The sequence below is a fragment of the Pseudozyma flocculosa genome (genome assembly GCF_000417875.1).
Source record: "Pseudozyma flocculosa PF-1 unplaced genomic scaffold scaffold00012, whole genome shotgun sequence".
Lineage (NCBI taxonomy): Eukaryota > Fungi > Basidiomycota > Ustilaginomycetes > Ustilaginales > Ustilaginaceae > Pseudozyma > Pseudozyma flocculosa.
Window position 1 is genome coordinate 691425 of NW_006920880.1, and position 22435 is coordinate 713859.

General features: G+C 64.2%; 9 protein-coding genes across 9 annotated transcripts in view; 6 read left to right on the plus strand and 3 right to left on the minus strand.

Annotated features, from left to right (window-relative positions):
• The window catches only part of PFL1_03963 (uncharacterized protein), a gene marked incomplete at both ends in the record, with an annotated part of 3066 nt that extends 2216 nt beyond the window's left edge, over nt 1-850 (plus strand). The window contains one exon of the mRNA XM_007881486.1: nt 39-850. Coding sequence (XP_007879677.1) covers nt 39-850 — 812 coding nt within the window. The remainder of the gene's footprint in view (nt 1-38) is intronic.
• A 2976-nt stretch (nt 851-3826) lies between these two features.
• On the plus strand, nt 3827-5587 carry PFL1_03964 (uncharacterized protein; the record flags this gene model as incomplete). The annotated part of the gene is made up of 1 exon (XM_007881487.1): nt 3827-5587. One exon carries the CDS (start codon nt 3827-3829, stop codon nt 5585-5587), a length of 1761 nt encoding a protein of 586 aa, XP_007879678.1.
• Nucleotides 5588-5887: 300 nt separating this feature from the next.
• Nucleotides 5888-6731, plus strand: PFL1_03965 (uncharacterized protein; the record flags this gene model as incomplete). The annotated part of the gene is made up of 3 exons (XM_007881488.1): nt 5888-5967; nt 6052-6542; nt 6616-6731. The coding sequence occupies 3 exons, from the start codon at nt 5888-5890 to the stop codon at nt 6729-6731; spliced, it is 687 nt and encodes a 228-aa protein (XP_007879679.1).
• Nucleotides 6732-6982: 251 nt separating this feature from the next.
• PFL1_03966 (uncharacterized protein) lies at nt 6983-8284 on the minus strand (the record flags this gene model as incomplete). Its single annotated transcript, XM_007881489.1, has 3 exons — nt 6983-7523; nt 7620-7790; nt 7884-8284. 3 exons carry the CDS (start codon nt 8282-8284, stop codon nt 6983-6985), a joined length of 1113 nt encoding a protein of 370 aa, XP_007879680.1.
• A 1946-nt stretch (nt 8285-10230) lies between these two features.
• On the plus strand, nt 10231-13211 carry PFL1_03967 (uncharacterized protein; the record flags this gene model as incomplete). Its single annotated transcript, XM_007881490.1, has 6 exons — nt 10231-10416; nt 10500-10611; nt 10710-11276; nt 11451-12236; nt 12319-12698; nt 12786-13211. The coding sequence occupies 6 exons, from the start codon at nt 10231-10233 to the stop codon at nt 13209-13211; spliced, it is 2457 nt and encodes an 818-aa protein (XP_007879681.1).
• Nucleotides 13212-13321: 110 nt separating this feature from the next.
• On the minus strand, nt 13322-14858 carry PFL1_03968 (uncharacterized protein; the record flags this gene model as incomplete). Its single annotated transcript, XM_007881491.1, has 5 exons — nt 13322-13460; nt 13548-13560; nt 13667-14141; nt 14225-14314; nt 14400-14858. The coding sequence occupies 5 exons, from the start codon at nt 14856-14858 to the stop codon at nt 13322-13324; spliced, it is 1176 nt and encodes a 391-aa protein (XP_007879682.1).
• Nucleotides 14859-15893: 1035 nt separating this feature from the next.
• Nucleotides 15894-18940, plus strand: PFL1_03969 (uncharacterized protein; the record flags this gene model as incomplete). Its single annotated transcript, XM_007881492.1, has 2 exons — nt 15894-16730; nt 16841-18940. 2 exons carry the CDS (start codon nt 15894-15896, stop codon nt 18938-18940), a joined length of 2937 nt encoding a protein of 978 aa, XP_007879683.1.
• Nucleotides 18941-19448: 508 nt separating this feature from the next.
• Nucleotides 19449-20233, plus strand: PFL1_03970 (uncharacterized protein; the record flags this gene model as incomplete). Its single annotated transcript, XM_007881493.1, has 3 exons — nt 19449-19530; nt 19619-19749; nt 19853-20233. The coding sequence occupies 3 exons, from the start codon at nt 19449-19451 to the stop codon at nt 20231-20233; spliced, it is 594 nt and encodes a 197-aa protein (XP_007879684.1).
• Nucleotides 20234-20597: 364 nt separating this feature from the next.
• Nucleotides 20598-22194, minus strand: PFL1_03971 (uncharacterized protein; the record flags this gene model as incomplete). Its single annotated transcript, XM_007881494.1, has 3 exons — nt 20598-20629; nt 21252-21468; nt 22180-22194. 3 exons carry the CDS (start codon nt 22192-22194, stop codon nt 20598-20600), a joined length of 264 nt encoding a protein of 87 aa, XP_007879685.1.
• Nucleotides 22195-22435: the final 241 nt, after the last annotated feature.

Genomic DNA, 22435 nt, shown 5'->3' on the forward strand with positions numbered 1-22435 from the left:
GCCCGGCCACCTCGGGCCACCGCCGGTGGTGCCTGGAGCCCTGGCGCCGCCGACGCCCGTCGACCCGACGACCCTGATGCTGCAAAAGGGCTACAACCCGCCGCCCGGCACGTTTGACCTCTGCCCGCCCGCCGCGCGCTTCTTTGTCATCAAGTCGTACACCGAGGACGACGTGCACAAGTCGCTCAAGTACGAGATCTGGGCGAGCACGGACAAGGGCAACCAGCGCCTCGACAAGGCCTTCCGCGAGAGCGCCCACACCGGGCCCATCTACCTCTTCTTTTCCGTCAACGCCTCGGGTCACTTTTGCGGCATGGCCCAGATGCTCACCCCGCTCGACTACACCACCAGCAGCAACGTGTGGGCGCAGGACGGCAAGTGGAAGGGCACGTTCAAGGTGCGCTGGATCTACGTCAAGGACCTGCCCAACAACCAGCTCCGGCACATCCGCCTCCACAACACGCCCGAGGTCAAGCCCGTGACCCAGAGCCGCGACACCCAGGAGCTCACCCCGGACGCCGGCAGAGAGGTGCTCAGGATCATGGCCGACTACCAGGCAAAGACGAGCCTCCTCCAGGACTTTGACTTTTACGAGGTCCAGAGCCAGCAGCAGGCCGCCTTCAAGGGCCAGCCCGCCGCCAAGCCCGCACCGCACAGGGGCGGCAGCGGCAGCGGGCCCGTCATCGGCGAGCAGCAGCAGCATCAGCAGCAGCAGCAGCAGCAGCCGAGGCGCAACAACGGCGCCAGCCCTAGTCCAGCAACGCCCTCGAGGCTCGCCAAAGCCCGTCCAGAGCACTCGCCGCGCGTCGACGTCGACGTCGCCCCCGGCCTTGGCCCTTCGCCCCTGTGAGGTCGGTGTCCCTTGTTATCCTGTAACTATATCCCCCCATTTCGACGGCGGCGCGGTTGCGAATACCAGGCATTGGCGGCGACACCGGTGGCATCGTTTGCATAGCGAGCCGGCCGCCCGTCTAGTCTAGGCGATACGTGCATGGTCCGAACCTCGCTCGGTCTTCCTCGCGGCTGGCATGCCGCGCGCCACTTCTTCTTGGTCTTAGTTGAGCTCGTCGTCCTTGCCCCTCTTGGCCCGCGCCCTCGTCCTCGTCCTCGCCCTCGTTGTCGTTGGATCAAGCCCATGTGGCCTCGAACGCGCCACGGACGAGCGAGGTGATGGCCATGTCGTCGACGCAGGCAGGGTGGTGGGTTGAGAGGCAAGAGATCGACTTCGTCGAGAGTGTGGTCAAGGCCTCGGTGCCAGCGGTGCTGGAGGACGCATGCACGAGTGAGGCAAACGACTGATGTAGGGCGGCTGATGTCGATGAAGTTCAGGGAAGAGCAGGCTAGGTGGGGCGAGGCAAGGTCAAGTTTGACAACAGCGCGGCTGCAGCACGTCTCGCTGGGCTGTTGATGTGCCTGCCTGCGCACAGATGCGGCTGCTGCAGCACTGCAGCATTGCTGCAGCAGCCTCATGCACATTGCCTCACCTGGCCCTCAGTCTGCGAAGAGACTGCAGAGTCCTCCCTCTGAAGCCCCAGCTTTCCCACATGCCCCTCCATCTCTCTGTTGGCCGCTGTGAATCCTTCCATGAAGACATGAGCAATGAGCCTGTCAAGCCTTGTCATCCAGGTGGCAGAACCCCGGCCAAGCCACCAACAGATGTACCGCCAGTCGGTGGGGTCCTGTCCAACAGGCACCTGAGTGTTGTGGTCGTCGGCCGTGTCCGCGATTGAATGCTAATGCCAGGGGTTGTAGTTGCGGACCTGGTGGTCATCATCAGGGTTGAAGGATCAAGGCCTCAAACAAAAGGGGCAGAAGAAGGCCACAATCTTGGCATCGTGGCTCACCCAGAGCCGCTTTGGTGGACAGGTTGCCTGGCTCCTCAGCTTGAGTCCTGGGAGGGAGTTGTTGAGGCGGTCGATGGCCACCTCAATGGAGGTGACCCCATCCATCTTTTGTTGACAGACCTCCAAGTACAATCAGCCATCCTGCCAGTGGATGACACCATTGCCAAGCAGACCAGTGCCTTCCCTGCTCTGCCTCACTGGTCATGCTTGAGGAATCCCATCAGCTGATCTGCCTTGGCACAGCTTCAAGGTCAAGGCAGAGTAGGCAAATAAGGTCAAAGGAGCTGATGCAGCCATAAATGCATCTGGTCATTCAGACAGCATGACTCAGGAACAGAGAGTCATTCAAACAGCCAAGCTGTGCTGTTTGATGGCCTGTGAACCAAAATCACCAACAACAGCCTACCCCGGGTTCAAGACACAACTATGACTGCCACCAAGCAGCAGTGCTTGCCCCTCAACAGGATCACAGCCTGAAATAATGAGTGCCAAGCCTCCATCATCACATTTGACCAAGACATCTCACTGACCTGTCAGCCATTTGCATCTTTTCAGCCTACCGGCTCTACTTGCTGTCAGATGTCGCTGCCCACCAACTGGAGCACCACTCAGGCCCTCCACCAGAGACTCACGGTGTCGGAGTCACCCACTTGATCCATAGGGTCAGAGTCAACACACACAACACCAATCAACCCTACACCTGGCCCAAGTGCCGTGGGTTCATGCCCATCAAGTTCCTTGAAGAGGAGCAGAACCGTATCAACTGGGCACGCCTTGTCGGCTTTGTCCTTGGTGATGGCGGTGTCGTGGAGCCTACCAACCAACAGAGATATCTGGAGGTGTCGCAAGTCAAGCCGGAGGACTTGACTTACATCCGCAACCTCATCAACCGCCTCAATGTTGCTCTACCTCTCCTACGCCTCAGGCTTGAGACCCAAGAGGCAGCCAGAGAGCAACGGTGGACAAGCTGGAAAGCTGATGTGGTGGATTTCTTTTGGCCCCTTGTCTTCAGACCCAGGTCCTACGACCCTCTCGACGACCAGCATGTCCGAGAATACGATGCAAGCCACTACCACAAAATTGCTGACACCCCGGACAACATTGTCAATGCTGTGCCTAGAGCTGATGGCTTCTGTCCAGGAGACTGGGGATACCTCCGCTGCTGGCTTGGCTGAGGCTTGGCTCAGTAGATTACCTGCCTCAACACCACCATGGCACATGTGTTCCTCAAGGGCTTTACTGCTGCTGAAGGCAAAATTGCCTACCTCCAGGAGGGGTGGGGCCAACAGAACAGGCAGTACAACCAGGGCAACCCTCCTCTTTTCAATGGCTGTCACACCAACATCACCAGCAACAGCTTGGTCAATCAGGCCAGAGCATCACTACATGCCCTGACAACACATCAAACATGGCAAGGTGCTTTGATAGAGCATGCCTGTATTCACATGAATGCCTCATCTTGCAGAACCACATCTGCAACTGTTCATCCCATCCATGCTTCAAGCTGAGAGGATCACCATCTTCATGAAAGGACTCCCGACGATGTCGGGGACCAAAACAGAGCTCAACCTGAACAAACATCGCCGAGAGAAGCGGCAAAAGATTGGGTTCTGACGCGAGTCGAACGCGTGACCTCCTGCAAATGTCCCGCCTGTGAAGGATGCTTCACATGGCCCAAAGCAGACATGATTGCCACTACACTACAGAACCTCTCGATGTAAAACAAGGCGCGGAGTGTTTATATATACCATGATAAAAAAAAATATCGTAAAGAAATATAGTGTCAGCAGGGGTGGCGGCGACGCGTCCTACGGAGCCGATGCAAGCCCCTGGAAGAAAATGGAAAATGGGGCGGGGGCGCAGTCTGACCACCACCGACCATCTCCCTCGACACTCACCCACTCACCTCACCGCAACCCTTCCTCACCTCATCTCGCCCCACCTCACCACCTCACGCCGCCTCGCCCGCCTACTTTCTGACCATGGCGTCTTCTGGGGCGCCGTCGCAGTTTTCGCGGCTGCTGCGGCAGTCGCGGGTTGCCTCGTTTGACCCGACGATCCCGCAGGTGTACTCGACGCCGCCTGCGTATGCAGCGCGGGGCGACTGGGGACTGAAGCGACCGCTGCCGTCCAACACGGCGGGCTCGACCGCCTCGATGCCCGGCAGCTCGTCGAACGAAGGCTCTGGGGCGCTGCGGTACCTCGAGGTGCAGCAGATCGACACGCCCGAGGGCCAGACGACGTGGAAGGAGCGCGAACGGGAGACGCTCTTTGTCAAGCGCTGGGCCGAGGCGGATGCGCGGCTCGATGTGGAAAAGGACCAGGTGTACTCGAGCTACACGGCGGGCATGTTTGGGCCGCGACCGCAGACGCGCTACCTGACGTCGAGCGAGCGGTACCTTCCGGCCGACGTTCCGGGGCCCATCGCTGCGCCCGCCGACGAGAGCAAGGCGGACCGCGAGGCCCGACTGTTCAACAACCGGTGGCGCGCCATGCAAAAGCACCACGCCGAGCGCGGCGCGGCCGACCCGAGCTACCGCAACCTCGACTTTATGGGCGAGCAGTCGCACTCGCCGGCCTTTGGCTTCGACGCCGACAAGTTCACCACGCGCCCGCGGATGATGATCAACTACAACGCACTGAGCGACAAGCACTTTGAACGGTACATTGAGCAGGTGCGCGGCCAGCGCGGCCAGTGGAAGGCGCACTTTGGCGGCCGGGAGCGCAGCCGGCTGCTGGGCCTGATCCGCAAGCGCCAGGAGCGGGCGTACAACGCGGCGCTCGAGGTGCAGCGCGACGCCGAGAGGCGCGGCGCCACAAAGCAGCCGCTGCCCGAAATCGATCCCGAGGCGGCGCTGGCCAGGATGACGCCCGTCGAGCTCGACATGCTCGAGCAGTCGCGCGACGGCGACGCCACCCGCGACGCCTTCCGCATGCTCGAGGAGCGCACCATCGACGCCACGACGCGCCCGCAAAACGAGCGGCTGCCCGGCTCGTCGCAGCCCACGACGCTCCACCCGCACGCCGGCCTGCAGTACTCGCAGCCGGACCCCATCTTTGCCAACGTCCTCGCCGAGCCGCTGCCCGGCCGCGTCATGCACGAGGTCCAGCACAAGCAGCACGCCGGCTCGCGCGACTACAAGACGAGCAACAAGCTGCCCCTCGGACGCTCCGTCCTCGTCGGCGGCCACGTCGCCTACCTGCCCGCCCCCGTCCGCGCCCAGGCGCCCCCCACCATCGACTGGAGCCGTCAGGACCCCAAGCAGGGCACCGCCCTCTTCCGCATCGTAAAGGCCCACCGCACCTCCCAATTCGGTCTCGGCGGCGGCGCCCACCGCGACATGATCACGCTCCGCTCCGACCTCGGCTACGTCTACACCGACGTCGAGGTCGTCAAGCGCAACATTGACGCGCCGCGCACCATGACCGACGCCCCCATCGGATCGCCCGACTACATTGGCAAGTCGGCCGACGACCCCGCCAAGCCCGTCCGCCGCGCCGTCGGCAGCGGCATCGGACCCATCGACCCCGCCAGGAGGCCACACATCCCGCTCAACATCTTTTCCCCCAACGGGGAGAGGAGGAACCAGCGCAAGGGCGCCCGCCTCTCGGGCCGCCTCGCCAAGCAGGCCGCCGGCCGCGCAAAGGGCCCCGACGCCGACAGCGAGGCGCAGCTCCTCGACAGCCTCACAAAGATGGCCGACGCCGCCGCGGACCCTGCCAGCAAGCCCCCGCGCCGTTAGCCGTCGTCGCAGTCGTCGCGAGCGTCGCAGTCGATGCAGTCGTCGCGTGCGTGGCAGTTGATGCCGCCGATGTAGATAGAGCGAGATACGCCAAAATGTCATCCCAGATGTCGCCGATACGCCCAGATCGGGCCCGTCCGCCGCTCGCCCGATGCCTGAACGGCCTCCACCTGCCGATGCAGCCGGCGTGGCAGGCGTGGCCCGGCTGCTGCTGCTTCGTCGGCCCGTCTGACCCGACGGCCTCGCCTCGCGGCCACCACCACCACCGCGCCGCTGCTCGCCGCCCGCCCTCGCACGACGATGAAGAACCCCGCCCGGCTCTACAGCTATCCGCAGACCAACAAGCAGCTGATTGACCATTACAAGCTGCAGCCGCATCCGTGAGTGTCGCGGGTGCCGCCGCTCCGCTGCAGAACCACCCTGGCTGATGTTCGGTCCCCTCTTCCGCCCCCCACCCCTCGCAGCGAGGGAGGGTACTATGCATTGACCTGGGTCCAGGACGAGACGATTCCGTCGCCCTTTGCGACCGACAAGGCCGAACGCAACATCGCCTCGGTCATCTACTACCTCCTCTGCCAGCCCGGACCGTCGCTGCCCGGCCCGCCTACGTCGGGCGACGATGCCAAGCTCTTCCAGCGCTGGAACGCCGACATCGGCGTCTTCCACCTCAACAAGTCGGCGACGATGCACGTGCACCACGCCGGGAGGACGCGCTACACGCTCATCTCGGCCAAGGCTCCGCTCGGAAAGGGCCTGGTCGACGAGCGAGGTCTGCCGCTGACGCGCGTCGTCACCATGGGCGAAGACTTTGAGCGCGGCGAGGTGAGGCAGCTGCTCGTCGAGGGCGGCTGGTGGAAGGTCAGCGAGGTGCCCCCCGAAGATCGTCGGGCGGTCGAGGAGCGCAGCGCGGATCCACAGAGGGTCGGTGCGCTCATCACCGAGTGCGTGACGCCCGGTGAGTTCGCCTAGCGCGGCTTCACAACGAGGACCTCGCCACGACTGCTGACCTGCCGACCACACCCGACCAGGCTTCCACTGGGACGATCACACGTATCTCAACGTCGAGAGGCTCAAGGATCTCTTCGCCGGGCCGCATCAGGACGAGCATGTCGAAAAGTATCGTCAGTATGTCAAGGACGAGTAAACGCAGCGCGCGGTGTTCGTCTGATTGCAATGAAAGCCGAAACGCCCGCTGCCGTCGACGTATTGGGGGACGCGCGAGCCCGGCGCTCGACCGACCTGCTGCCTCACGATAAAGAGGCGACACCCGCTGCCGTCGACGTGTCGGGGGACGCGCGAGCCCGGCGCTCGACCGACCTGCTGCCTCACGACAAAGAGGCGACACCCGCTGCCGTCGACGTGTCAGGGGACGCGCGAGCCCGGCGCTCGACCGACCTACTGCCTCACGGGAAAGAGGCGGTCAAAGTTGTGGCGGTCCAGGAACCACGGCTCCTTGGCGTGCATCGCCGCCTTGGCCTTGGATTCGGCCGGTGTGAGGCCAGGCACGCCCTGCGGGACGCTCCAGTCGGTCGAGCCCTTCATCCACAGCTTGAAGCGTGCCCATCCGAGCTTGTACAGGTTCTTGACCTCGTCGGGCGACTTGGGGTGCGGCGCCGCCTCGAGCTGGTAGCCCAGGCTCGAACCCTCGCCGAGCAGGAGCGACGAGGGCACCTTTTTGTAGCCCTTGCCGTCGCCGCGCACCACGCGGCGGCCCTTGCCCAGGGCAAAGTCGGCAATCTCGGCCGCCGATGTGTTGTCGCGCCGCATGAGCGCGGCAAAGTCGTGCAGGCGCTCGCGCGAGTCGTGCGCAGACAGCGGCGCCACGTTGGCCTGCTTGTTCTGCAGCGCTCGCGGCAGCAAGGCTCGGAAGGGCGGAGCGCACGTCCGCACGCCCACCTGCGACGTCGCCGGATACAGCGTGATCCTCGTCACCAGCCTGCGGGGTGGGGGCGAAGCAGAAGAAAGGCGGAGCGAGGAGAGCGACGCGTCAGTCGACGCTAGACGCCCAGCCGGCGAGGCCCGGTCCACTCACCTCGACGGGCTCCAGAACATAAAGAAGCCCAGCATGCCGCCGGTGCCAAACACGAGGGCGCCCACCGGATAGCGCGTCCACGCCGAGACGAGCTTGGGCGGGTTATTCTCGTAGTCGCGCGAGAACCAAGGCCACGCCATGTGCTGCGAGAGGATGTAACCTTGGTACGCGCTGCGGGGGCGTGGGGCAAAGCGGGCAACCGCAGACGGGAGGTCAGCCGCTGCTGCTCGCGACGGTCCGCAGTGCAGTCGGGCTTGGACTCACGATGCACCCGTAAAGACGCAGCCGATAAAGTAGTACAGCCAGCGCTTCATGCCGGGCGGCGCCCGGAAGATGACAATCGGCCTGGCACCCGGCAATGGCGGGAGCTGCGATGACCCGGCGGATGCGGATGCGGAAGACGTGGATCCCGGTTGGCCGGAGGACGGCACCTTGGGCGTCGCTGCAGCAGCGTCGGCGGCCGGCCTAATTGGCCTTGCGTCTGGCGGTCGCACTCCTGTCGCGGTCGATGTCGCAGGCGGCGCCTTGGCCTTGGCCTTGGCCTTCTTCCGTGGCACGGCGGAGGTGGCCTTGGTACGCACGTGCGTCCGCAGCGGGGCAAGTCGGTACATCGAAGTCGACCAGGCAAGCCGCGGAGCGTGCACGAGGGAGAGCGGGGTCGTCATCCTGCGACTTCGTGGGCAGTAGGAGAGCAGCGAGGAGGGATGGTGGTGGTGACAGCCCGTCCAGCCTCTTACCTCACAGACAGCGGGAAGATTCCCCCCGGCCCCCTTTCCCCGGTCCCAAAAAAGGGGTGCCGACTCCCGAAAAAATAAAACAAGAACTAATTCCCGCAAAAATGGCGCGTGCTTGCTGCCACCCCAACCCCTCACCACTCCTCGACCTCGACCTCAACCGCCTTTCGCGACGCTAAAAAGACACTCTCTCGTCATCGAAATCAAGAGCAAAAAGTAATGACCCCAACCCGATTTGAACGGATGACCTTCGGAAGAATCCTTGTCTGTTCAGGTGAACATTCACCTGCGTCTGCACTGGAAGCCGACGCGCTGCCATCTGCGCCATAGGGCCGCTTGTTGTCAGGAATGCAGAAGATTTCTATTATATACCTTAATTCTGTTCCGCTGAGGGATGAAGTTGTTGGGGGAGGGCCGTGTCGAGCTGGTCGAGGGTGAGACAGATGCACTGGATGCCATCCTCCTTGGTCCTCACTGCCCAGATGTATGAGCTCCTCCCAGCTGATGGTATGGTGCTGCACTGGTCAAGGTGGACAACAAGAGTCCTCTGGCCTGCTCAAAGTCAAGAAATCAGCTGAAGCTGCACTGCACTGGCCATCAACATTAGGGAAGCATGAGGTAGGCTGTATCATAGCAGCTAGGGATGTCTTGGTGTTGCAGGTGACATTCAGGCACAGTTGAGCTCTGTCAGCAAGACACAGCATGCTTGCTGCTGCAGGCCAGGAGCCAAGCAGGTGCTGGAAGCTGCCAGCTGACTTATACATGAGGACAACAGTCACTGAACCAGTCCCCTGGTGCAAGCCTGAGGCGTAGGAGAGGTAGAGCAACATTGAGGCGGTTGATGAGGTTGCGGATGTAAGTCAAGTCCTCCGGCTTGACTTGCGACACCTCCAGATATCTCTGTTGGTTGGTAGGCTCCACGACACCGCCATCACCAAGGACAAAGCCGACAAGGCGTGCCCAGTTGATACGGTTCTGCTCCTCTTCAAGGAACTTGATGGGCATGAACCCACGGCACTTGGGCCAGGTGTAGGGTTGATTGGTGTTGTGTGTGTTGACTCTGACCCTATGGATCAAGTGGGTGACTCCGACACCGTGAGTCTCTGGTGGAGGGCCTGAGTGGTGCTCCAGTTGGTGGGCAGCGACATCTGACAGCAAGTAGAGCCGGTAGGCTGAAAAGATGCAAATGGCTGACAGGTCAGTGAGATGTCTTGGTCAAATGTGATGATGGAGGCTTGGCACTCATTATTTCAGGCTGTGATCCTGTTGAGGGGCAAGCACTGCTGCTTGGTGGCAGTCATAGTTGTGTCTTGAACCCGGGGTAGGCTGTTGTTGGTTGGCTCACAGGCCTTCAAACAACACAGCCTGGCTGTTTGACATCTGCTACCATGAACACCTCTCCCTGAGTCATGCATGCTGTCTCATGATCAGATGCATCAGCCCCCTTGACCTTAGTTGCCTGCTTTGCCTTGAACATGAAGATGTGCCAAGGCAGATCAGCTGATGAAATTCCTCAAGCATGACCAGTGAAGCAGAGAAGGGCAGGCATTGGTCTGCTTCAGCATGATGTAGAGTTCTCAAAGACTCTGCAGATCAACAAGAACAGCCGGCTTGTGCTTCTGCAATGCCCATCAAGGCATCATCAGCAGGCCAATTTTTTGATAGGGCTGCTGCAGCCACTCTGCAGGTCGAACGAGCTCGCCCTTCCAGCCTCCACCCGCGGGGGTGCCTGACTCGGCACGCTTGATTTTTCCTTGCCTTGCTTGCTCGGCGACGGGGCAGGCAGCCTTTACGCCACCACCATCCTCGATCCCCCTCCCCTCCCTCGGCGCTTGGACCCGCGGACGACCGCCGACGACCGCGCACGCCTTTTGGACATGTCGAGCATCACGCAACAGACGTACGCCTCTCGTGCGGCGAGGCAGCCGAACGCTGCTGCGCGGCAGCTGCTCGAGTGCATCGAGCGCAAGCAGTCGAACCTGTGCGTCAGCGTCGATGTGACCAACAAGCGCGACCTGCTCGACGTGTGCGACGCCGTCGGTCCGGACGTGTGCCTGATCAAGGTGGGTGAGGATGGTCGGCGGGTGTAGGCGTGGAGCCGGCACTGACGGCGGCGGCCGCCCCTCTTGCCCCTCGCTCTGTGCAGACCCACATCGACATTGTCTCGGACTTTGACATGGACCTCGTCGAACAGCTGACGGCGCTGAGCAAGAAGCACGACTTTCTCATCTTCGAGGACCGCAAGTTTGCCGACATCGGTAGGTCGCTCGCCTGCCGATCGAGCCGCTCCCGTTGGCCACGTGCTGACCTGCCCGCGTCCTTTCAATCGGCCGGCCCCCACTTGTCTCGCCGCCAGGCAACACGGTGTCGCTGCAGTACTCGTCGGGCGTGCACCGGATCGCGTCGTGGTCGCACATCACCAACGCGCACCTGGTGCCCGGGCCGGGCATCATCACGGGCCTGGCGTCTGTGGGCCAGCCGCTGGGGCGCGGCTGCCTGCTGCTGGCCGAGATGAGCAGCGCCGGCGCGCTGACCAAGGGCTCGTACACACAGGCGTGCGTCGAGGCGGCCAAGAACGACACGACGGGCTTCGTGTGCGGCTTCATCGCCATGTCGCGCGTCGACGAGGCCGACGGCCAGCCCAACACGGCCAAGGACCTCGTCATCCTCACGCCGGGCGTCGGCCTCGACGTCAAGGGCGACGCCATGGGCCAGCAGTACCGCACGCCCGACCAGGTCATCCGCGAGAGCGGCTGCGACGTCATCATCGTCGGCCGCGGCGTCTACGGCTCGCTCATGACGCCCGAGGGCAAGCAGGACAAGCAGGCGGCCATCGCAAAGGTCCGCGAGCAGGGCCGGCGGTACAAGCAGGCCGGCTGGAACGCCTACCTCGCCCGCCTGCCCGGTTCTTTGTCGTCTTCGAGTGCGTAGGCGGCGGTCCCCCGCGTGCTCCAACCGCCCCACCTGCCCCATTGTATAGCTCTTGCCCTCTGGTCCCGACTCGAACGTAGAATCGGTGCGAGGACAAAGCGCATGGCTGTGACTGGACGTTGCGCTGATGCGTGGCCCGCCTCCTGTCCTTTTCATGACTCCGCAGGCACGGTGCGCGAGGCGATGGCAGGCAAGAGAAAGGACGTCGAGGGCCAGCGCGATGCGCCACGTCGCTCCGTGCGCCGCAAGCTGTTTGCGCCCGAGCCGCCGGCCACCGTCGATGGCCCGTCCCAGGGTGACCTCAGCCAGGATCAAGCCTTGGCCGCCCAGCTGGCAGCCGAGGACGGCGCGCGCTACTCGTTGCGCCGACGCACCACCCTCGACGCGGGCCCGAGTCGCAGGGCGGCCACCCGTTCCACGGCGGCGGCGGTCGAGGCTGCATCGCCTGCATCGTCCGACTCTGGGTCAGAGGACGACTACGTCGACCCCGCCGCCACCACGGCGCCCCTCTCCTCGCCGCGCTGCAAGTCGCGCAGCCCGACAAAGTCCGCCCCGCCGTCCAAGGGCACCGCCTCACCGTCCAAGGGCAAGTCCAGGGCCGCCTCGACCGCCTCGACCGCATCGCCGTCCAAGGGCAAGGCCAAGGCGACCCCGACCGCCTCGCCCTTTGACATCTCTCCGCGCAAAAAGGCGAAACCGATCAAGATCGACCTGTCGGACTCGGAAGCGCATCCTGCTCCGCCGCGCTGGCAGGAGACGTACGCGCTGCTGGCCAAACAGCGCAGCCGCATCGTCGCGCCCGTCGACACGATGGGGTGCGAGGAGAACGGCAGAGAGGACCGCCGCGCCGATACGTGGCGCGAGCGGGAGAGCGACGAGGACGAAGCCAAGCGGAAGCGGCTCGCGACCCTCGTCAGCCTCATGCTCAGCAGTCAGACCAAGGACCCCGTCAGTGAGTGTAGTGTCCCTTGTGCGGCCGTGTCGCCTTGACATGTGTGGCGCTGACCTTGCTCGCCCACGCCGGCTGCTCGCAGCCGCCGAGGCCGTGTACAACCTGCAACGCACGCTGCCGGGCGGGCTGACGCTGTCGTCGCTGCTGGCCGCGTCCGACGAGACCATCTCCGGGTGCATCGCCAAGGTGGGCTTCTGGCGGCGCAAGACGGGCTACCTCAAGTCGGCCGCGCGCATCCTCACAGACGACTTTGGCGGCGACGTCCCGACCGACATCGACCAGCTCCTCACCCTTCCCGGCGTCGGGCCCAAGATGGCCTTTCTCGCCCTCAGCTCCATGGGCATCCAGATCGGCATCGGCGTCGACACGCACGTGCATCGCCTCACCAACCGGCTCGGATGGCACAAGACTTCGACGCCCGAGCAGACCAGGCTGAACCTGCAGAGCTGGCTGCCAAAGGAGGTGCGTGTGTGCTGGGGGCCCTGCCTGGCGGGCCCGGCTCGATCCGTGCTCGTCGATGCTGACCCTACCTTGACCCTGCCTCGACAGCTGCACCCCAAGATCAACAAGCTCCTCGTCGGCTTCGGGCAGGTGATCTGCGTCCCCGTCGGACCGCGGTGCGACCTGTGCAATGTCGGCAAGGCCGGCCTGTGTCCCTCGTACCGACCCGTCGACGCCAAGTCGGCCCTCAAGCGCGTCAAGGTCGACCTCCTCGCATCCGACGATGAGTCAACACAGCGCGGCGAAGGCGACGACAACTGGGCCCTGCCCGCATCGCTGGCAGTCAAGGGCGAGGACGTCGAGACCGAGGCCGAGGCCAAAGTCAAGGTCGAGCTCGAACCGAACGGCGCAGACGTCTTCCACGGCATCGGGACCGCGGCAGCCGCGGCAGCGCTCAAGACGGAGCCCGAGCAGCCGCAGCCGGACGAGGTCAAGCTGGAACAGGACGAGGTCGAGAGGGCTCTGGAATGGTGATGCTGCGGCCGTGATTGTGGTAAAAATACAGGATGCGGTCGGGACGGGGGAGCCTGCGCGGGCTCAGGTGGTACAAGTGACGGCGACGGGCCCGGATCGGACAGGACGGCTCAGTCCTGCTTTTCGGCGCCCTGGAAGTGCTTCCACGCCTTGAGGTCGACGTCACGGAAGTCGGTGATGGACGGGTGGGCCAGCTGACGTAGCAGCTTGAGCACCGCCTGCAGCTCTGTATCGAATCTGGGCGCGTCTCTGAGGACGGCGGGGTGACGGGCGGGCGTAAAGGTGCGTCAGCGGCCGTCCGCTCTCGGCGCTTCGGGTGCGCGCGCCGCCACTCACTTGTATGCTCGGACTGTGCGCGAGTGCCGGATCGCAGCGCAGAGGACGGACGACGGGGCGTGGTGAGCAAGCGACGGCGGACACTGTGCCGCAGCGGGCCTCCGCGCCGCGCGACTCACTCTTGCAAATGTTCTTCGGGTTGATGGCGCCGTTCCTCGACAGGTCGTCGACGTGGATGGTGTTGTGCGGGCCGTAGAGGTCGGGCCACCTCCTCCAGATGAGCTCGAGCGGCTTGACCTCGTGCTTCTTGCCGCCGGGCGCCGTGATGGAAAACATGGGGGTGCGGTCGAGGACAAACGAGATGTTGAACTGGTCGTGGCCGATCATGCCGAGCTCGATGAGCTTGACCTCGAGCCAACGCCACGACGTCTGGGACCACACGCAGATGTCGTAGTCGCGGTAGGCGGCGGCGAGAAAGTCGTGCAGGCCGGGTCGGGCCGCCACCGAGGCCGGGCTGGCCGGGTCGAGGAGGCGCTTGGTGTCGGCGATGGTGTAGTCGAGGTCGAGCACCAGGAGCCGCTTGCCCGCGCGCGGCTCGTTCATGACGGAAAAGTTCGAGAAGCGGGCAATGACCTTCTCCAGCTTGCGCAGGTTCTGTTCGGGGTCAAAGGTGGCGGCCTTCGTCAGCACTCGGGCCCCGCATTCGCCCATGCGCAGCGCACGTCGGCCCTCCTTACCTTCGGATCCTGGTCCGGCGGTACAGCCGTCTTGACGGCCTCCTGCTGCTGGGCATAGTCGATGTCGCCAGCCAGGCGATCCTCGAGGTCCTGAACGACGATCAAGGCAGAGGAGGCACGCATTCAGTGGGCGCCAGGTCGCGTCGCTCGCCATGCGGCTTGGCAGCGGTCTCACCTCTGCAAACTTGATCGTGCCCGAGGGATCCTGGAAGCGGTCCGCTTCCGGGGTGCCGAGCAGCATAAACGACACCTGCACCTTGTCCGTCGCAGCAGGCCCGGCAGGCTCCTGCGGCTGGCCTGGCGCATTCTGCGGCCTCGGCTTGAGGGCCGACGGCGCGAACGGGATCGATCCGACGAGGGTGTCGTCCGACGGCGGCTTGCCTCGGGTGATGCCGAGCAGCTTCTGGCTGGCGGGCGGCACATCCGTGAGCGAGTAGAGGATGGCCTTGAGGTCCGCCACGCAGTCGTCCTCGCCCAGCCGCACCGACAGCATCGAGCCCGAGTACTTGACGGCAAACGAGACGTATGCAAGTGAGTCGTCCGGCTGCGACGACGAGGCGGCGCCAGCGGGCCCGGAACCGCCGCCCTCGATGACGGCCAGCGCCGGCTCGGGGGCCGGATCAGCCGTGTCCATGATGGCGAGGTCGGAACGCAGTGCCAGAAAGCGGTGGTCGCTTGCTTGGACCCGATGTCGAGAGAGGGCAGCAGAGTTGCTCGGGAGTGGCGAGCAAAAGGTGAAGAGGAAAGAGGAGAGAGAGGGATGTCCAGCTCGCAGCAGCTAGGTAGGGGATGGCCTGCCCGCGGCGAGCCAGCCAGCGGAGAGAAATGAAGGTGGTGCGTGCGGCGCGGGCAGGGTTGTGTTGGTCTTTCTGTGCGCGCGCTCCAGCCGTGGCCAAGCCTGCCCCCTGCCTGGCCAGGCCAGCCAACCCACCGCGATCCAAAAATCGGGCCGAGCGGCGGAAGCGAAACAGAGGCCGGCCAGCGGGCCAAGGAGGGGGCGGGCCTCTGGCCTGAAACACGCACAGATGTCGCACCAGGCAGGCAGGCAGGGCGGCCAGGAGGCAGGCCAGGCCAGGCCAGGCCAGGCCAGCTGGGCTGGGCAGAGGCCAGGGAGAGCAACACCTGCCTGCCTGCCTGCGTGCCTTGGCCAATCTGGCCTGCCGCGCTGCTCGCCGTGCCGCCAGCGACCTCTCTGCGACCACCATCGACCGCGATCAACGACCGCCACGCCTCGTCCCCTGGCCTCACTCGCTCACCCTCTCTCTCTTGCCGTCCTTGCACCGCCACCGCCGCCGCCCCTCTCGGTATCGGCGCCTCCTGTCCGGCCGCCAACGCGCGCTGCTTCACCTTCTTTCTTTCCCTCCCGCTCTTTGGCCGACCCTCTTTTCGCAGCGCATCGGCCCGCCTCCGCAACGACCCTCCTTGATTCCGCCTTGCTCCCCTGTTGCGGCATAGACCGCGCCCTGCTCGCTCGCCGCTAGAACAGGCCGGGCATCACCTCTCGGTTTCCGCTTCTCGCCGCTCGACCTCGTCCGGGCCGGATCGACCGCAGCGGAAAGGCCTACGCTGCCGCTCGCCAGCGCGACCTCCGACTGACTGAACCTTTGTGGCGACCCCAACCCGTCCGTCTCTGCCGCCGTCACCGTCACCGCCGCCGCCGTCGCCCACCATGTCGAGCAACATCAAGGTCGTCTCTCGCTTCCGCCCGCCGAACGCGCTCGAGCTGCGCGAGGGTGGCGACATCGTCGTCGACTTTTCCGACGATGGCACCCTGGTCAAGATGACCAAGGGCGCCGGCACGTCGGGCCCCGAGGCCAACGGCTTCGTCTTCGACCGCGTCTTTCCCATGGGCACGCAGCAGCGCGACGTCTTCGAGTTCGGCATCAAGGAGACGGTCGACGACGTCCTCAACGGCTACAACGGCACCATCTTCGCCTACGGCCAGACCGGCTCCGGCAAGACGTTCACCATGATGGGATCCGACATCGACAACGACGAGCTCAAGGGCATCATCCCGCGCATCACTGAGCAGATTTTCGAAAACATCATGGCCAGCCCGCCCCACCTCGAGTACCTGGTCAAGGTGTCGTATATGGAAATCTACATGGAAAAGATCCGCGACCTGCTGGCGCCGCAGAACGACAACCTGCAGGTGCACGAGGAGAAGAACAAGGGCGTCTACGTAAAGGGCCTCTCGGACTACTACGTCGGCGGGCAGGCCGACGTCTACGAGATCATGCGCCAGGGTGGCTCGGCCCGCGTCGTCTCGTCGACCAACATGAACGCCGAGTCGTCGCGGTCACACTCCATCTTCCTCATCTCGATCCAGCAGCGCAACACCGAGACTGGCAGCCAGAAGACGGGCAACCTCTACCTCGTCGACCTCGCCGGTTCCGAAAAGGTCGGCAAGACAGGCGCCAGCGGCCAGACGCTCGAGGAGGCCAAGAAGATTAACAAGAGCCTGAGCGCGCTCGGCATGGTCATCAACTCGCTGACCGACGGCAAGGTGGGTGGCTGCCCGGCCGTCGTTCCACGGACGCGCGTGTGGCCATGACCCGACTGACCCCTTTGCCTCCATTCCTCGCCTCTCCGGTGGCTCCTGTCCGACCTTTGCAGTCCTCGCACATCCCCTACCGGGACTCGAAGCTGACGCGCATCCTGCAGGAGTCGCTCGGCGGCAACTCGCGGACGACGCTCATCATCAACTGCTCGCCGTGCATCTTCAACGCCGAGGAGACGCTGTCGACGCTGCGGTTCGGCGTGCGCGCCAAGTCGATCAAGAACAAGGCGCGTGTCAATGCCGAGCTGTCGCCGGCCGAGCTCAAGGCGCTGCTCAAGAAGGCCAAGGCCGACGCCGACCGCTCGCAGCAGTACATTGCCAACCTCGAGGCCGAGCTCAAAGTGTGGCGCAGCGGCGGCAAGGTGCCCGAGCCCGAATGGGCCGACGCCAGCAAGGTCATCGTGGGCGAGGGGGCCTCGTTGGCGCCGGCGGCGTCGCAGGTCGCGCAGAACGGCGCCTCGAGGCCGATGACGCCGGCGGTCGAGGGCCTGCGCGAGATCTCGTCGAGGCCCGACACGCCTTCGGCCGTGACGCTGGACAAGGACGAGCGCGACGAGTTCCTGCGCCGCGAAAACGAGCTCAACGACCAGATCGCCGAAAAGGAGGTGCTGCTGCAGGACGTGCAGAAGCAGCACCGCGAGGCGTCGCTCGAGCTCGCCGCGTGCAAGGAGTCCGAGGCCGCGCTGTCGGCGGAGAACAAGTCGCTCACCTCGAAGCTGACCGAGACCGAGCTCCAGCTCGGCAAGGTCAACTTCCAGCTCAAGGAGGTCACGATCACCATCGACTCGCTCAAGGAGTCGAACCACGACCTGTCCCAGGAGATCGAGGAGCTCAAGAAGTCGACGAGCGAGGGCAAGGGCGGCGCCGCCAAGGACCCCTCGCAGGAGGGCAAGGAGCGCAAGAAGGCCGAAAAGATGGCCAAGATGATGGCCGACTTCAACGCCGGCATCGTCTCGGAAAAGGAGGAGCAGATCCGCGAGACGCTCAGCAAGCTCGAAAACGCCGGCAGCCTCGGCGGCGCCGGCGCCGGTGGCGAGGGGGCCGTTGGCCTGTCTGCCGACGACCTCTCGACGCTGCGCGAGCAGCTCCTCGAGAGCCAGACGCTCGTCCGCGAGCAGCAGGGCCGCGTGCGCCGGGCGCAGGAGGAGAACGAGCTGCTGCTCAAGCGGCGCGACGAGGTCGAGATGCGCCTCGCCGCGCTCGAGGCCGAGTACGACGAGCTGCTGGAGAAGACGTTCAAGGACGAGGAATCGTCGCACGTCGACCACCACCACCTCGACGAGACGATCCAGGACGTCAAGGCAAAGCTCGAGGCGCAGTACGCGTCGAAGCGCGAGGCGCAGGCGAGCGAGATCGCCGACCTCAAGCTGCAGATCGAGCTCAAGGGCAAGGAGACGGCCGAGCTGCTGGCGACCAACGACAACCTCAAGAGCACCAACGAGGAGCTCAAGCGCGCGTTTGCCGTCACCGCCGCCGGCGTCGAGGGGGGAAAGAACCTCGCCGAGTCGGCGCGCGAGATGGAGCGCGTCCGCAAGACGATGGCGACCCAGCTGGCCGAGTTCGACATCATGAAAAAGAGCCTGATGCGCGACCTGCAGAACCGGTGCGAGAAAGTCGTCGAGCTCGAGATCTCGCTCGACGAGAGCAAGGAGCAGTACAACAACGTCCTCCGCAGCAGCAACTCCAAGGCGCAGCAAAAGAAGATGGCGTTCCTCGAGCGCAACCTCGAGCAGCTCACCAACGTCCAGAAGCAGCTCGTCGAGCAAAATTCGAGCCTCAAGAAGGAGGTCGCCATCGCCGAGCGCAAGCTGTCGGCCAGGAACGAGCGGATCCAGGCACTCGAGCACCACCTCATGGAGAGCCAGGAGAAGCTGGCGCTCCAGAACCGCAAGTTCGACGAGCAGCTCCAGGCCGTCAAGGAGCGCCTCAACCAGGCGCGCGAGATGCGGCCCAACATGATGGCCGGCGGCGGCGGCGCGCTCAGCTTCGGCCGCATCGCCAAGCCCCTCCGCGGCGGCGGCCCCACCACGGGCCCGCAGCCCGGACCCGTGGCCGCCAGGCACCCGGGCATCGTCGGCGCCCACCAGGCCGACACCAACTCGCCAAAGGCGCGCAGCTCGTGGTTCTTTTCGTCCAAGTCCAAGATGGACTCGTAGCCAGCTCCCTCTGCCCGTCCGTCGACCGAGTCGATCCATGCATGCATGCCAGTTCTCACCCACATACCCGCGGCGGGAACAGGTCCCCGCCCCTCGTCCCCTTCAGCTTCCACCCGCTTCGCTTCCCCCGCCCCTCGCAGCCATCTCTCTGTGTCCGCCAAGATCGGAACCTGTACATCTTCTGCGGTCTGCCGCATCGATGCGAGCGGCGTCCGGGCAATCACGTTAGACGATCGCATCGTGGCGAGCGGCACCTGTTCCGTTCGTGTGTTGGGTGGCTGTGCTGCAGAGAGGATTCCTTCTGCCAGATCGGGCGCGCTCGGAAGCGGACGCGTGCGGCCGGATCCGCTCGACTTGTGCCGAGGTGGAGAGGGTCCGCCCGCCGTCCGACGCTTTGACAATCTTGAATCTTCTGGCACCTGCCCGGCCCTGCCTCTCGTCGCTTCCTTACCTCCGCTTGCCTGCCTTGCCCCTCGCTCGCCTTCCCACCCACGCATCTCTCGCCATCATGCTCGCTCATCGTTTTGGCTTCCGTGCGGCTCGGCAAGCTGCCGTCGTGCCCGCTCTAGGTGCCAGCAGGTCGTTTGGAGGTGAGTGGCATTGCCTCGGTCTGCTGCGCCGGTGCATGGGTTGATGCCTTACCTGACATCGTCGCCGGTCCTGCCCTTGTCGATACAGCCTCGGCCTGTAGGCGGGACGCTACCGGTGCGCCAAAGAATGACGGCGATGCTGCGCTGCTGGCGAGCATCAAGGCTGGGCTCAAGGACGCCATGCGATCCAAGGACAGCGTCACATCCACCGTCCTGCGGGTGAGCACCCTCTCTTCGTTCCTTCGTTCGCTTCCCTCGCATGTCACCCGATCGCTCGCTGACGGCTTCACCTTCCGAGCTCCTCCGCTCCGCCGCCTCGCAGTCTGTGCTGTCCGACCACCAGTACACGACCCTCTCGACGTCGCCCACCTCGCTCTCGTCCATCCTCCAAAAGGGAATCTCGAAGCGCACCGAGGCAGCGACCCAATTCCGATCCGCCAGCCGCGCCGACCTGGCAGAGCAGGAGGAGCGCGAGGCCGAGATCCTCGCCAAGTTCCTGCCCCAGCAGCTCTCGCTCGACGAGGTCGAGGCCGCCGTCCGCACCGCCCTCGACAAGCTCAAGCACGAGGGCAAAGTCGACCTTGCCAACGCCAAAAAGGCCCTGGGCTCCCTCATCAAGGAGACAAACGCCAGCGTCGACAAGAGCCGCACCAGCGGAAAGGTCGTCAGCGAGGTCTGCTCAAAGGTCCTCGCCTCGTTGTAGCATCAGCAGCAGCAGCAGTGAGATGGGCCCAAAGGCACGCATCGTCGTCTCGTTGTCGCCCGGCCGTGCTCTCCTTCCTAACCAGCGGGGCTGGCCGATTACGGCTGCTAGTGCCTTCGCCCTCGAGGAGCGCACAGACGCACAGCCACGCACGGCGCGCCCGTCTAGATGGGTTTGGAGTGTTTCTTTTCGTGGTCATGCATGTGCGGGCACGCCCAGGCCGGGCTTCGCCTCCACCCGTCGATGGTTCGGGGAGAGGGGGGACAATGTTACATGGTGTGTGTGTGTGTGTGCGTGCGTGTAGAAGCGCGAGGAGGGAGGGGGGCAGCGAGGCGCCTTTTGAGGATGCAGGCCGGAAAGCGGTTTACTGCTGGGCGGACCAGACGTTGCGGAGGACTTCGAGTTCGCAGGAAGTGGCAAGGGGTTCAGATAGGCGATGGATGGTCAGCGTCGAGTGGCGTGAAGGAGCGAGAAACCAAGCGAGCGGCGAGAGAGACGCCCGCCGTGTACCGCAGCAGCGCCCAGCCAGATCATCCGCCCCGCCAAGCAGCCAGCCAAGCAGCAACCACCGGAAACAAAAGGTAGCGGTGGTTGGGATGTCGCAACGGTCTGACTCTCAAGAGGTCCATATGCGTGCCCCCCGCCCGGGCGAACCCGGGTAAGGGACGACGGGGACTCGCGAGATCTTATATCGTTGGCAAGACTTCAGTCTTCGCTCCAAGTCGAAAACGAAGTTTCGGAATCCTGCGAAATGATTTGGAGACATCAAATGCAGACTGTCGGGAGCGGTCGCGCGCGGTCGAGGGCGTGCGTCGCGAGCGTGTAGGGGTATCGGCGCAGGGTGGAAGGCGGTGGAGAGGGGACGAGCGGGTCGGGCTGATTCGCTGGCTGGCTGGCTGGCAGTGGCGATTCCTCCAAACGGGCCATCCTGCTGGCCATCCTCCTGACATGCATCTGCTTCTCTCTCGGCCGGTCTCTCGCCTTCTCGTCGCGCTACGGCAATCGCGGGGATACTCACGACCCTCCTTCTGCGCGAGCCTGTTGATCGAGTCGTCGCTCTCAGCCGAAGCGCGGACGAAGCCACCGAGGGGGAAGACGATCGACTTGCCGGGGATGGCGCGGCCGTTGTCGTCGACCTCAGCGACGGCGATCTGGACCGAAGCGTGGTCCTTGGCCTCAATGATGCGGCCAGTGGCAGCGCACTTGCGCGGCACGTAAAGGTCGACGAGGTCTCCCTGTGAAGTTCGAAGTCAAGGTTCGCAGTAGGCAGTAGCGACGAGACGTCAGCGATCGCCCCAAAGAATGGCATGGTCGTCGTGTCGAAGATCCGCAGCACTCTGCGAAAAAGGCAGAACCGAGGAGCGAGGGGGCGGCTGGTGTGTCGAGGTCGTTTTCGCGGTCGATGTCGCTGTTGGTGTCGGCGCAAGGGGCGCAATGAGTGTAATCGCAGGCGACGGTCGATATCGACGTAAACTCCATGCCCCTCGAGCCGCCGAGCGTGATTCGTGTCGTCACCACGCTGATCAGCGGTCCGCAGCGAAAGAGGAGGTGTAGATCTGCCAGCCGCAACCATCGCCTCCTTCCCTAGACCTCCAACGTCGATCTGCGCATAGTCGGCACAATAGGAGCTGGCCACTGGTGGAGCAGATGCCGCTTGTGGGCGGCCAAGATTGCAAGGGCAGCGATCATCCTGGCGACTGTTCTGCAGGCTGTTCAAAGTCGGTTTTCACCTCGGTGCCACGCAGCGTGGTGTCGGTCGCCATGAGCGGCGCTCGAACAAACGTCGCAGGTGGCGCTACAGGTATCGTTATGTCGCTGTCGCTGTCGAGCCGGCTGTCGCGCCGCCTGTTGGTCCGGTTCGTTCCGAAGAGGGCGCTCCCCTCGGTTCCTCGGTTTCGCAGGTGGTCGTTGCAGCGCTGTTGTGCTCATGCCGTCGAGACACTTACGCGGTCGTTCTCCATGGCTGATGATGTCTGGGTGTGATGTGGGAAGGATACGGGATAGAGGTAGGTGTTCGGCAGTGGTGTGATGAGCCTGAGCCAGCCGACTGATCGCGAGCGGGCGGCCCAGCCAGCGGGGCGCCCGTGTCGGCCCACTTGCCCGTCCATGTGCCCGTGTGCCCCAGCCAAGGCCCCAGGTCTTCGCAGGTCGGGCCCTGACCTGCCCTCGGCTTTGCTTTGTCAGCAGCCTTTCGAAAAATTC